Consider the following 14,875-nt stretch of genomic DNA (forward strand, 5'->3'; position numbering starts at 1 on the left):
GCCGTCTGTCCGCCATGGACGAGGCTGACCGGCTGCTCCTGCGGCGGTACCGGTTGCCTCTGGTCGGTGAGCTGCAGGTTGCCTCGCTTTGGGACGCCCTGCTGAGCCGCGAGCTCTTCACTCCCGACATGATCGAGGACATTCAGGTACGGTCCCCAGCTTCCTGCGCAGCGCAGACTTCAGGTCACAGTTGGGGACTGCGAGGCCGCTCGGAGAGGGTTGCTGAAGCCGCATCGTGACTTAATGGCCCGGCTGCCGCCCTCGCCTTCCCCCGTCGCGTCTCCCTCGGTCTGTGCCACAGAGTACCCCTTCCCTTTGGGGAACCATCGTGAGGGAATCCCGTTTCCCCCCAGGGCGTCGAGCCTGCTAAATTTCCCAGAGGAACCAAACAACCCCCAAACACCTTTTTGAGGGTTTGCTAAAGCGATTACACGCCTTGGACGAGTAGAATACACCCGTGAGCTGCGGCAGTGCTGGATGCCTGTCTAGAGGCATACCTGCTTTTTCCTCCTCTGGGGTGGAGGTTCTGGCTTCTCAGGTGGCTCAGTGGTAAAGAATCCACCTGCAAGGTAGGAGACATGGATTTGATCCCGGGGTGGGGAAGAGCCCCTAGAGAAGGAAATGGCAACCCACCCCAGTATTCTTGCCTGGGAAATCACATGGACTAGGAGCCTGGTGGGCTACAGTCCATGGGGTTCCCAAAGAGTTAGACATGACTGAGCTCCTGAGCATGCACGAGGGTGGAGGTTCAGAGCACCCACTAGGGAGGTCTGACTGCCTGGCACTGTATCCTCTTTGAGCCTCAGTTTCCCATGCTGTGAAATGGGAAAAAAAGTCCTACTGCTGTGAGGGTTAAAAGAGATAAGGGTTGTGAAACAGAAAAGCTTCAGGCACAGAATGAGGACACATCAGGTGGTGCCTGTCTTTGCCCTGTCCTCCTTGGCCAGCCCCTCTTGTGTTATGTGTCTTTTAAGGGGTTTGGAGATGAGGGGCCCACTGCAGATAGTGAAGAGAATAATAAAAGCAAACATTTGAGGTTCTCTTTAAAAGCATTTATTTTTGGCTGTTCTGGGTCTTTGTTACTTATGCACAGGCTCTCTCTAGTTGTGGCAAGTGGGCCTACTCTCTAGTTGCAGTGGGTGGGCTTCTCATTTCAGTGGCTTCTCTAGTTGCAGCTCAAGGGCTCTAGACTGCTGGCTCTGTAGTTGCAGAGCGTGGGTCCAGTTGCCCTGCAGCATGTGGGATCCTCCCAGACCAGGAATCAAACCCATGTCCCCAGCATTGGCAGGTGGATCCCTAACCACTGGACCACCAGGAAAGTCCCTGAAGTTCTCATTAAAAGCACTGTCATATCTTCGTCTTATTTGACCCTCATCACAGGCCTGTGAGGTCAGGAGGGAACAGGATGTATTTCTTACCAGGAGATACAGTGAGAATGTGTGACTTCCTAGAGGCTCTTGCATAGCGCCCTGTAGGCTGCTTGCAGGCCAGTTTCCGCATCATCCAGGAACTTGGCCTGACCACTGAGAAAGTCTTTAATAGGGCAAATATCATATGGGAAGTCACCAATGTATAATATTAAGAGAAGTCTTAGGAGCATCTGCTGTGTACTGCTGCTAAGTCACGTCAGTCGTGTCCGACTCTGCGACCCCATAGACGGCAGCCCACTAGGCTCCCCCGTCCCTGGGATTCTCCAGGCAAGAACACTGAAGTGGGTTCTGCTGTGTACTAAGGAGTGGAAATAATTTGAGGCCTTATGCTTGCTACCAGGAACATTCACAGGAGTGATAAACTTGAATATCCTTGGAGGCACAATAGGTGGGCACTAGAATGGGCAGCCTCTGCCCTGCCCTCCGACTCCAGCTGAGTCTGATCATACAAGAATGCTGGCCCAGTGTTGCCAGATCTTTATACTGAGAAAAGTGAAAGTGTTAGTCGCTCAGTCATGTCTGTCCCTTTGCAACCCCATGGCCTGTAGCCCAGGCTTCTCTGTCCGTGGGATTCTCTAGGCAAGAATACTGGAGTGGGTTGCCATTTCAAGTGGGAAATTATTTCGGTTTTTTTGGCCACGCCCTGAGGCTTGCAGGATCTTAGTTCCCTGACCAGGGATTGAACCCAGGCCCTTTCAGTGAAAGTGAGGAATCTTAACCACTGCATCACCAGGGAGTTCCTGTTTCCTGATTTTACATGTTAGCAAAAATAGCACAGGGAACTCTGCTCAATAATCTGTGATAATATAAAGGGAAAACCAATTTGAAAAAGAATTGTTATTGTTCAGTTGCTAAGTTGTGCCTGACTCTTTGTGACCCCATGGACTACAGCACCCCAGGCTTTCCTGTCCTTCGCTATCTCCCAGAGTTTGTTCAAACCCATGTCCATTGAGTCAGTGATGCCATCCAACCATCTCATCCTCTGTCACTCCCTTCTCCTCCTGCCTTCAATCTTTCCCAGCATCAGGATCTTTTCCAATGAGCTGGCTCTTTGCATCAGGTGGTCACAGGTTTGGAGTTTCAGCTTCAGTGTCAGTCCTTCCAAGGAATATTCATGGTTGATTTCCTTTAGGATTGACTGGTTTGATCTCTTTGCAGTCCAAGGGACTCTCAAGAGTCTTCTCCAGCAACACAGTTTGAAAGCATCAATTCTTCGGCACTCAGCCTTCTTTGTGGTCCAACTCTCAAATCCCTACATGACTACTGGAAAAACCATAGCTTTGACTATATAGACCTCTGCTTTTTAATATGCTATCTAGGTTTGTCATAGCTTTTTTTTCCCAAGGAGCAAGCATCTTTTAATTTCATGGCTACAGTCACTGTCCATAGTGATTTTGGAGTCCAAGAAAATAAAATCTGCCACTGTTTCTTTTTTTTCCCCATCTGTTTGCCATGAAGTGATGGAACTGGATGCAATGATCTTAGTTTTTTGAATGCTGAGTTTTAAGCCAGCTTTTTCACTCTCCTCTTTCACCTTCATCAAGAGGCTCTTTAGTCCTCTTCACTTTCTGCCATTAGAGTGGTATCATCTACATATTTGAGGTTGTTGAAATTTCTCCTGGCACTCTTGATTCCAGCTTGTGCTTCATCCAGCCTGGCATTTCACATGATGTACTCTGCATAGAATTTAAATAAGCAGGGTGACCATATAAACTTGATGTACTCCTTTCCCAATTTTGAACCAGTTCCATTGTTGTATATCTGGTTCTAACTGTTGCCTACAGGTTTCTCAGGAGGCAGGTAAGGTGGTCTGGTATATGAAAAAGAATAGATACTTGTATAACTGAATCACTTTGTTGTATATCTGAAACTAAGACATTATTATCAAATATACTCCAATATAAAATTAAAAATAAATGTTAGCAACAAATTCAGAATTTTTAAAGAATGTGTTAGGAATAATGGGCCACCATTTTACCACTCCTAGTATGGCAGAACCACGTGGATCTGGGCTGTCATCCTGGCTCTGTGACATATTACATATTAGCAAGTTGCAGCAACTTTCTTAGACTCAGTTTCCTTCATCCTTAAGGTGGGGGTAATTGTAATTTAACCTCTTTACAAGGTTGTTGAGGAGGACTAAATGAAATGATGCATTTAACACGTGTCTGTGAGTGTTTGTAAACATTGAGAGAGATCAAAACCCATGACTTACTTGTAGAAAAGTAGGCATGTAGCCAACTTTCGCTAGTGAAAATTAATCATCTCAGTGATAGTACAAATATGTGCTATTCAAGGAGCTTCCCAGGTGGTGCCAGTGGTAAAGAAATGACCTGCCAGTGCAGGAGACATAAGAGACACAGGTTCAATCCCTGGATCAAGAAGACCCCCTGGAGAAGGAAATGGCAACCCACTCCAGTATTCTTGCCTGAAAAATCTCATGGCAGGCTATAGTCCATAGGGTTGCAAAGAGCTGGACTTGACTGAAGCACGTGCTATTTAGTGTAGTGTCCAAGTGTCACATGTGGCTATTTAAATGTAAATATGAAGTAATTAAAATTGAACCCAGAAAAGGCAGTTCCTTAGTCACGTGACCCAAGTGCTCAGTAGCTACATGTGGCTAATGGCTGCCCTTTCGGACAGCTCAGATAAAGATTTCCATTGTCATGAAAAATTCTCTTGGATCACACTGCTGTAGGATATTTGCGAACAGGGTGGTGTCTTATCCCTGTGGAACTTGCCCAGAGATGGGCCTCAAAAGAGAACCAGCAGATAACCAGCATCTTCCTCCTGCTCCCTGTCTCCTCTGATCTCACCATCCCGACACTTGTCAACCTCGACCACTCCTGCAGCTTCACAGTCCACCCAATCAATGCCCGAGTCTGTGGATTTCCCCTCCTTATTTCTGTTGTCTGTCCTCTGACTTTTCTCCATTCCAGCTGCAAGTCTTTGCCACCACCTAATGTGGCTGTGGCCACGCCCTGCCATTGTCCACTTTGCCCCCAGGACAAGTTTTTCAGAAGGCAGATTGGACACTGTCACTTCTTTCTTAAGTAGCTCTCACAGCTTTCTTGGCGTGACTGTGCAAAGATCTCTCTCCCACCCAACTTAATCTCCCATTTCTCTGAATTCACTATTCCTTTCTTGGTGTTCTGGGGGCTCAGGCAAGCTAGCCCCTCCTGGAGGCTTCCCTGATTTCTCAAGTCTGGGTTGAGGGCACCTGTGCCCTTCCAGCCCCATGTGATTTTCCTTCTGGCATTTCTGTCTTTGCTGTGTCATTGTCTTTTTTTTTTTCTTTCCCCATTATCTTTCAGTTTTTGTTTTTGGCTGCACTGGGTCTCATGGGCTGAGACCTCTCCCTGCAGAGGCTTTTTGTTGTTACGCATGGACTTTTTCTAGTTGTGGCAAGTGGGGGCTACTCTCCAGTTGTGGTGCATGGGCTTCTCATTGCAGTGGCTTCTCTTGTGGTGGAGCACAGGCTCTAGGGCAGGTGGGCTTCAGTAACTGTGGCATACGGGCTCAGTTGCCCCGTGGCATGTGGGATCTTAGTTCTTGGACCAGGGATTGAACCTGTGTCCCCTGCATTGGCAGGCAGACTCCTAACCACTGGACAACCAGGGAAACTCCTGTTTACATCCTCCACTAGAAGTCACTCCATGAAGATAGACTGTTCTCTCCTGCATTTTCAGCACTTGGCCCATTCTGGGCACACAGTAAACATCCCCAACATAGAGACTGAATAAATAAATGAAGACTGGCAGGTGGCCTATGCTCAGAGTAACCTCAGGCTCAACTTTTGCCCATGTGCCTGATTGTTTAGACTTAGGTAGATGGGAATTGGGGAGTCAGGGTGAGAATCACAGCAAAGTGGGTGAATAACAGTGACATGTCTTTCTTTCCAAACAGAGGGCAGGCTCAGGATCTCGGCGTGATCAGGCCAGGCAGCTGATCCTAGATCTAGAGACTCGAGGGAGTCAGGCCCTTCCTTTGTTCATCTCCTGCTTGGAGGACACAGGCCAGGACACTCTGGCTTCATTATTGAAGACCAGCAGACAAGCAGCAAAACAGGATGTGGAGGCCATCAGACCCCTGGATCTTAAGCCGGTGGTGCTCGGACCAGAGGGCCTCAAATCAGAGGAGCTGAGAGTGATGAAGCAGGACCCATCAAAGCCGAGCCAAGGAAAACTTGCTCCAGTGGTGCTGGGGCCAGAGGAGCTCTGGCCAGCCAAGCTCAGGCCTGAGGTTCTCAGACCAGAGGTACCCAGGCCAGGGGACATTGGTTCTGGAGGATTCACTGATGTCTGTGAGTACCAAGAGGGAGTGGTGGGTGGGTGTACCAAGCGGTCATTGACAAGTGACCAGTGTTATAGGTGGGTAGCGTGAGCTTCAAAACTTAATTTTGGTGTTGTCTTTCGGAGTACTCATAGGGGATGGGTGGAATATTCCGATAGGGGTTCAGGAGAGCCCCTTCTCTGAAAAGCATGTGTTGAAGCCTGGTTTTCATGTCATGGGTTTTGATCAGTGTTTCCAGATCGATGTAGTGTTTGTGATTTGCCTTTGGGTCCAGGTGAGTCGGGTGGACTAGCACAGGCTTGGGGGCATGAAGGAGGCGTCTGTTAGAGTCTGTTTCAAGTGGGCGCTGTACATACCCTTACCTCCTCTCCTCACAACGACCCTGCAAGGCAGGGCATCATTAGACCCATACTTGTTGATGAGGAACCCAAGACTCAGGGAGGTGAAATAATTGCCTATGGTCACAAAACTACATCCAGTAAAATACATAAATCCAAAGACTCCAGCTGGATGGTTGCCCAATTGGGCTTCCCTGGTGACTCAGCGGTAAAAAATCCACCTGCCACTGCAGGAGGCGTGGATTTGATCCCTGCGTGGGGAAGATCCCCTAGAGAAGGGAATGGCAACTCCAGTGTTCTTGCCTGGGAGATCCCATGGATGGAGAAGCCTGGCGGGTTGCAGTCCATGAGACTGCAAAAAGCTGGACATGACTTAGCGACTAAACAGCAACACACAGATAGCCACACTCCAGATTATTACCATATGGAGCATTCTGGTGTCCTTTAAGACTCTCTTGTACTTCTTTCCAGTCTATTCCCATTCTTCCCCCTTCCAAAGGAATCACTATTTTGATCTCTGTTGCCTCAGATCCCTTTTGCTTGTCCTTGAACTTCAGTGAAAATGAAATCCTATGTACTTTTTGAGTCTGGCTTCTCTTGCCATCATTATATTTGTGAAATTCACTCATGCTGTTGTGTGTAACAGAAGTTAATTCTGTTTCATTGCGAGGTAGTTCTTATTCTGAATCGTCCACAGTTTACTTAACCATTCTCTTGTTGATGCGCATGTGGTTTTTCCTTAGGGCTTTGTTTCCATGGCAGCAGGTGGAGACCTAGCACTTTCTATTTCATGGTTGCCCAGTTGGCCACTGCCATGGTCTGGATGCTGATAATAATATTAGTAGCAAAGGTTAACTTTACTGAGTGTGGCATGTGGGATCTTTAGTTGCGTCACATGGGATCAAGTTCCCCAACCAGGGATCGAACCTAGGCCCTTTGCATTGGGAGCTTGAAGTCTCAGCCACTGGACTACCAGGGAAGTCCTCCGTGTGTGATTTGTGTTGCCTAGGCCCAGCACTAGGACATCTACCCTTTATTCCCTTAGGCAGCAGAGGGGGTGTGTCTCCCGCCTTCTCTCTCTGCGGGAGCCATGGGCATGTGCTCAGTGATGCTCAGGCTGACTGATTCTTTCGCACACACACTTGCCCATACGTGCTTCTTGTCCCCTTGGAAGCTGTCATTTTGGGAGAAGTGGGTTTCATGCGTGTTATATCTGACTGCTTTATCCTCCGTGTGGGACTAGAACCCCTCCCTGCCTTTGTTAGTGCAGTGACTGCTGCCTGGAGCCTTCCTTACCTCTTTTCTTTCTTTTTTTAAAAATTATTTATTTGGCTGTGCTGGGTCTTGCTGTACTTGGGCTTTCTCTAGTTGTAGCAAGTGAGGCCTACTCTTCTTATTGCAGTGACCTCTCTTGTTGCGGAGCATGGGCCCTAGGGTTCGAGGTTCAGTATGGGTTTAGTTGCCCCGAGGCATGTGGGATCTTCCTGGAATGAACTCTTGTCAACCACTGGGGAACTTCCTCCCTACCTCTTTCTTCTGGTGCCTTTGTCAGGTTACTCCCTCTACGTGTTGCTGTGGCCTGTGGACCTCTCAAGAGCAATCACTTTGCTCTGTAGATTTTTTTTTTTTTTTTAGGTAAAAATTGAAAAAAAACTTTTCCATCTTCATTGAGATATAATTGATGTATAACACACTGTGTAAGTTTAAGGTGATGATTCGATACTTGGGTGTATTATGGAAAAATGACCACACTAAGGCTAGTTAGCACATCCATCAACTCACATAATTAACACTTTTTTTGTATATGTGGTGAGAACATTTAAGATTTACTTGCTCAGCACCTTTCAGGTATGAAAGTGAAAGTGAAAGTCGCTCAGTCGTGTCCAACTCTTTGTGACCCCATTGACCATACAGTCCATGGAATTTTCCAGGCCAGAATACCAGAGTGGGTAGCCATTCCCTTCTTTAGGGATCTTCCCAACCCAGGGACTGAACCCAGGTCTCCCGCATTGTAGGTGGATTCTTTGCCGTCTGAGCCACCTGGGAAGCCCTAATACTTGAAAAAAAATAGTAATACTGTATGATCCAGCAGTTCCACTTCTGGGTATATATATTGTCTTTCTATGTTTTCTTATAGCTCACTTAGCTTCCTTAAAACAACAATTTTGAATTCTTTACTGGGCAAATCATAGATTTCCATTGTGTGCTTTTGGTGGTATCTTGTTTCCTTAATTTTTCATATTCCTCAAAGTCTTGTGTTACTGTCTTTGAATTTGAAGAAGGAGCAATCTCCTCTAGTCTTTATTCTTCAGTGTGTCCTATGTAATTAGAATTTTGCACCAACGGTATATTGCAGCTTCTCTGCTAGACTCTTGGACTTCCACAAAGGCATTCTTATCTGTGGGTGATTGTCAAAAATCATTGTTCTTTGGGAGAATGAAGATGGTAGAAAACTCTTATTCTGCCGTTTTGATGGTGTTACTCTCTCACTTTGTGGATCATTACTTACAGTTCAAGAAATAAACACATTCTTCAGCAGTAGTTGCTGCTGCTGTTCAGTTGCTAAGTCATGTCCGACTCTTTGTGACTCCATGGGCTGCAGCACACCAGGCTCCCCTGTCCTTCGCTATCTCCCCAAGTTTGCTCAGGTTCATGTCCATTGAGTCAGTATCTAATTTCATCCTCTTCTGCCTCCTCTCCTTTTGCCCTCAATCTTTCCCAGCATCAGGGTCTTTTCCATTGAGTTGGCTCTTTGCATCAGGTGGCCAGAGTATTGGAGCTTCAGCTTTAGCATCAGTCCTTCCAATGAATATTCAGAGTTGATTTCCTTTAGGATTGAGTGGTTTGATCTCCTTGTAGTCCAAGGGACTCTCAAAGGTCTTCTCCAGCACCACAATTCAAAAGCATCAGTTCTTCAGTGCTCAGCCTGCTTTATGGTCCAATTCTCACGTCTGGATATGTAGTAGATAATGGTATATTCAGTAGTATTGGTATTTGTAGTATTGACATTTGTAGTATTCAGTATTGGCATTTTCTAATACTGAAAATGGTATTTCCAGTAGTAGATAATGGTATTTTGGGGAGTGCAGTGGAATTTTGGAAATGAGCAGTTGTTTAAGAATTAAGTCTGTGGTCTAATGGGAGTCTTCAGGCTAGGTAAAACTGTTTATGGCATGACTTTTGAACTGGCAAAAGAATAGCTCCTAACAAGGTCCAGGCCCGCTCTGAGCGATGCATGGCACCATGGTTGGATCATGAGTATAGTCTCTGGCATGACTGGGTGATGGTCAATGTCTATTTATTTAAAAAAGAAAAAGTCCCATAATGTTGTAGGTTGGTGGTCAGTTGACTTCTTGCTAATTGAAATGAAAACTCTTTTGATACTGAAAGAAAAATAACACCTTTACTCATTTATTCATTATTCAGCTATTTGGTGTGTGCTGGAATTCCATGGACTGTATAGACCATGGGGTTGCAAAGAGTCGGACACGACTGAGCGACTTTCACTTTCACTTTCAGTTTACTGCGTGCTGGCCTCCTTGGATTCCACAGAGAGGGAACAGACCTGGAGCTTCCCTATGTCTCTCTGTTCTAGAATTTCACGTAAATGGAATCACACCGTATGCGCTCTGCTGGCTGTTTAAAAACTCGGAATGGTGTTTTTGCAGTTATCCATGGTGTTGCACGTACCTCCTTCCTTTTTAAGCTCTGTCGTGTCCCTTTGTATAGTTGTGTCACAGTTGGCTTACCCGTCCACTTGCTGGTGGATGTTTGGGTTGTTTCTAGTTCGGGGAGTATGAATAAGGCTTTGATGATCGTTCATGGCCAAGTTGTTTGGTGCTCACTGTGCTCATTTCTCTTGGCTCTGTACCTGGGAGTAGAGTTGCTGGTCAGAGAGTAGGTGTGTGTTCAACCTTACTGGAAACTTCTTCTTTTTTCTTTTTTTTTAAATATCTTAAAAAACTATTTATTTATTTTTGGCTGTGCTGGGTCTTTGCTGCTGTGTGTGGCCTTTCTCTAGTTGAGGCGAGCAGGGGCTGCTCTTGTTGTGGCGCAACGGGCTTCTCATTGCAGGGGCTGCTCTTGTTGCGGAGCAGGGCTCTAGGTGCACAGTCGTCAGTCATTGTGGTGCATCCCAGGGATCAAACCTGTGTCCCCTGCGTTGGCAAGTGGATCCTTATCCACTGTACCACCAGGGAAAGCCCTGGAAACTTCTGAATAGTTCCCCAAGGTGGCTGTGCCATTTGACTTCACCAGCAGTCCCCGGGAGTTCCTGCGTTCCTGCTCTTCTGCGTTTCTACGTTTCTGTGGGAGGTGTCCTCACAGGGTACCTTGTCCCTTCCCTGTTGGACCCTGACATTCATGTTTTCCCTCTTTCTCTCTCCAGGTCCTCAGGACAGAGCCAAGGGAAATGCTGATCTGGTGAGTCTTCGTGTCATTTGGGGCCGATTGTGTTGGCTTTCTGCTCTTCCGCTCTCTGCTTCCCAGGTCCTTCCTGCAGCTGTGTCAGGAGCCCCAGGAGCTCAGCCCAGCTCAGTCCTGAACTCCCTATAGCACCCTGACCCTGGTACAGCTGTCCTGAAGCAGATTGTCTAGCCCTGCTCTTTCCTCATCTGTGAAGTTGGGTTTGATCTAAGGAGGGGTCAGTATGAGAATCGGCTGTGGCACCTATCCTGGACCAAGTCACTCCCTGTCTCAGTCACAGTATTTATTGTGTGACTTCCCTGTGTCAGCCTGGACTTTGCACTAGGACACCTGGGAACCAACCACTCAAGTTTCTAGCCCTCATGGAGCCATCAGCCTAGTGAGACTAGTCACACAAAGAAATATATACGTGTAAATATTGTGAGTGTGAGTGAGTGAAGCCGCTCAGTCATGTCCGAATCTTTGCAACCCTGGGGACTGTAGTCCACCAGGCTCCTCTGTCCATGGGATTCTTCAGGCAAGAATACTGGAGTGGGTTGCCATTTCCTTCTCCAGGGGATCTTCCCGACCTGGGGAAGGAACCCAGGTCTCCTGCATTGCAGGCAGACTCTTTAACCTCTGAGCCACCAGGAACAGCAAAAAAAACCCAGGCTGCTGTGAGAGAGAATTACTAGAGAAACATTGAACCTTGAGAGGAAGTGGCCTCAGACTCTCCAAGGGTGACTTGGGCAGGAGTCTGCCAGCAGAGCTGATCACGTGATTGTCAGTACTCTCCAGGACTGGGCGACCTGTTGGTCCTTTGGGCGTCAGTGTCTAGGGGAGCTGGATTTCTCAGCTAGCAGTTCCGTCCTAAGTACTCTGAGGGGAGCTAATCGTCTGTCCCAGGTTTAGCTGATCATCCATCACACAGCTGCGTGTGTGTGGTGTGGATGCCAGACACCCGCTTCAGAGGGAGGCAGACTGCGGGCTCTGTCCCATCTCTCCAGATTGCCCTCCCCATGGGTGAGACCCAGGGGGTCGCCTTCTCTCCCGAGGAGTGCAGGGAGACCCTGGTTTACGCTGGTCCCTCTGCTTGGGCAGGCCTATGTCCTGAACGCAGACCCCTGCGGCCACTGCCTGATCATCAACAACGTGAACTTCTGCCGCGAGTCGGGGCTCAAGACCCGCACGGGCTCCAACATCGACTGTGAGAGGATGCAGCGACGCTTCCACCTGCTGCAGTTTGTGGTGGAGGTGAAATGTGACCTGACTGCCAAGGTACGGGCCCTATGCACGGACAGAAACGGGGGCTCATGGGGTAGTGTCCTAAAGAGGGCCCCTGAAAGCCAGCGACTCCCCAAGATGAGCCCTTCAGTCTGTAGGACCGCAAGAGGCAGTGTTGCTCAGTGGTTACCAGCGAAAGCTTCAGACTCAGAGACCCGGGTTGAGGACTGACTCCCCAACTCCCCGTGTGACTCCCGAGCCTGAGCTTCTCTATCTATAAATCGAGACCCATGCTCATGTCCTACGGTTGGGTTAGGTAAGTGTTAGTCGCTCAGTCATGTCTGACTCTTTGCGACTCCATGGACTGTAGCCGACCAGGCTCCTCTGCCCATGGAATTCTCCAGGCAAGAGTACTGGAGTGGGTTGCTATTTCCTCCTCCAGGGTCTTCCCGACCCAGAGGTCGAATCCAGGTCTCCTGTATTGCAGGGAGATTCTTCACCGTCTGAGCCACCAGGGACATTGTAGGAGTAGACAGAGTGCCCAGCCCAGCATCTCTTCCCCTGTCTTCTCCTGTGATCACTGTGACTGTCCTTACTTCACGACTGGCCCTGGGAGCAGGGGACTGGCCGAGGATGAGGACCTGGTCCATCAGTGATCGGGCTCACCCCCGGCCCTCTCTTGTAGCAAATGGTCCAGGCTTTGATGCAGCTGGCGCGGCGGGACCACGGCGCTCTGGACTGCTGCGTGGTGGTCATCCTCTCTCACGGCTGTCAGGTTGGTGGCCTCACCTTCTCTAGCAGGCGCCCAGGAAGGCTGCCCCGAGAGGCCCTGCAGGAACCTCGTCCCTTCCTGTGTCCAAGACCCCCTGGCCTTTGTGGGAAGAGCCACAGGGCCCTGTCCTCCTCCTGCTGTTTTCTCAGAAGCCACTTGGCCCTCTGAGGGGTTGGGTGCTCCTCCTGGGTGGGAGGGCTGCGACCCTGGGAGAAACCATCTGGGAGAGGCAGGAAGAGGTAAGCTGGATTTTGTTCTGAGCCGGGCACAGCTTACAAGAGCTTCCAGCTCCTGTCTTGGTGCTGCTGGATGTTGTTCTGGGCTCTTTGGTGCTGGCTATGAGTTTGGGACGCTGGGACCCACTCTGGCCTTGACCACTAATGTGCTGGGTCATGGTGGCCAAGACTCTCCCCCTTTCTGGGCCTCAGTTTCCTCATCTTTTGAGTTGAGGGGCTGGACGGAGCAGAGGTAACAACCCCAGTGGATTGTACAGTGTTTTCAAAACTGGCGACTGTAGCACGGAAGTCATGATTTTCAGCTTGTCCTGAAAAACCACAAAGGTCTGACCCATCAGGCCCTTATCCTCAAAGAGCAAAATTCTGGCCTGTGGCTGGGCTGGGGCCACCCCTTTGGTCCTTTCATTCACAGTGTGGCCTCTGGGCGGCAGCATGGGCATCGCCTGGCAGCTCAGGAGAATGTAGGTTCTCATTCAGAGCCTGTACCTTAACAAGACCCTTGTAAACACAAAGTTTAAGAGGAATTGTTCTAGCATAGTCATTCTCAGTTTAGCTGTAACAGAGGTACCTGAAGGGCTAGATTTCTGGTCCCCACTACCCAGGTTTCTGATTTGGGAAGTCTGGGTGGGAATTTGCATGTCTTTTAAGTTTCCAGGTGATGCTGATGCTGCTGGTCCAGGGACCACACTTTGAGAACAACCAGTCTAGAGGAAGCTGGCCAGCGTTCTTGAGTTAGGCTATCTGGTGCTTATAGGCATGTGAGTTTGAGACCCTTGGAATTGAGGCTGCCCAGGACCAACCTGCTGTGTTTCACTCAGCCTTGTCCTCTGGTGGAACCTTCTAAATGCCTGGTCCGCACAAAGCCTCTGCACAAACAGGCCATTGGATTCCTACCGTAACTTCTTGGGTTTGTCACCAGAGTTCTTGGTCTTCTAGGCCAGCCACCGCCAGTTCCCAGGGGCTGTTTATGGCACAGACGGATGTCCTGTGTCCGTCGAGAGAATTGTGAACACTTTCAATGGTACTGGCTGCCCTAGCTTGGGAGGGAAGCCCAAGCTCTTCTTCATCCAGGCCTGTGGTGGAGGTAAGCCAGTCCTCAGCGTCACTGCCGATGAGGCTAGTGGGAAAGTAGAGGTCGATCCAGGCATCCAGGGGCTCCCAAACATGGTCACTGCTGTCCCAAAGTGGCACCTCCATCTAGTTGGAGTAGCCTGAACCCTGTCTAACTTTTAGAGGTTTGCATCTCATGATGCTATAGCATCAGGGGATCATTCACCTGTGGCCACTTCAACCTCAGACTTGGCGAAAACAAACAACACAGAGGAAAGAGGAAACTTCTTTCATTTTCCTTACCTCCTGTCATTCTCCTGACCTCCATTAACCTGCCTCCCTCCCACTGTTACAGAGAAAGGGAAGCCACTGCTGGATTAACTGTTGGAATTCTCAAAGGCTTAGGTATTAGGGAGTCAGTAATTTTTAAGGATTATTTAGATTGTTTGTAGCTTTGCTATATGTCCTGATTTTAAACCTGAGCCCTACTTCACCGTTACCTGGTTTTCTTGTAAAATAAAAGAGGGAAGAGAGAAGAACACTGTGTGTCCTTAGGACATGAGGTCATCTCCAGGTGAACTGGCCCTGACCTCTTTGCCTCCCCCGCCTGGCATGCTATGCCCACCCCAGCAGTGCTCAAGGTGCTCTGGCTTACTCCTCAGCCTTCCTGTGTGCCATCCCTCTGCCTTATCTCCTGGCCAACTCTTAATCATCCATCCTTTTGGTTATAATTTATTGTCACTGCTTTCAGGAAGTCTTCTCTCAATATCCCCTTCCTTGTACAGAGTCAGGGTTCTCTGGCCCTTGTTCTCCTGTAGCCCCTTGTCTTAGCACTTTCTCCTAGTATTGAGATGGCCTCATCCCTTGGTCAGCCCTCTGAGGGCAGGGTAGTCCCACCTGCCCTATAGCTGGGCCCCTGCCTGACACAAAGCCCGTAGTATGCTTGCATCTTTTGTGCATTCTAATTGTTTGACTTAGAAATAAAACCATATAAAAATATCTGTGAGCAAAATCTGAAGTAATGTAGATTCCCACCAATAAAAACTAAACCAAACAATTAACTGGGAACAGGAGAACTCCAGAGCTGGAAAGCAGTAGTTAAGGTGCCACCGTTGAAATTTGGGTCCC

General features: G+C 48.6%; 1 protein-coding gene across 1 annotated transcript in view; it reads left to right on the top strand.

Moving 5' to 3' along the window:
• The window catches only part of CASP9 (caspase 9), a 21,783-nt gene continuing 6,908 nt past the window's right edge, over positions 1–14,875 (top strand). Inside the window, exons 1-6 of the mRNA XM_052653538.1 lie at positions 1–146; positions 5,337–5,733; positions 10,449–10,483; positions 11,567–11,743; positions 12,375–12,464; positions 13,634–13,781. Coding sequence (XP_052509498.1) covers positions 15–146; positions 5,337–5,733; positions 10,449–10,483; positions 11,567–11,743; positions 12,375–12,464; positions 13,634–13,781 — 979 coding nt within the window. The 5' untranslated portion in view covers positions 1–14. The remainder of the gene's footprint in view (positions 147–5,336; positions 5,734–10,448; positions 10,484–11,566; positions 11,744–12,374; positions 12,465–13,633; positions 13,782–14,875) is intronic.

This window comes from Budorcas taxicolor, chromosome 16 (assembly GCF_023091745.1).
Source record: "Budorcas taxicolor isolate Tak-1 chromosome 16, Takin1.1, whole genome shotgun sequence".
NCBI classification, from domain to species: domain Eukaryota; kingdom Metazoa; phylum Chordata; class Mammalia; order Artiodactyla; family Bovidae; genus Budorcas; species Budorcas taxicolor.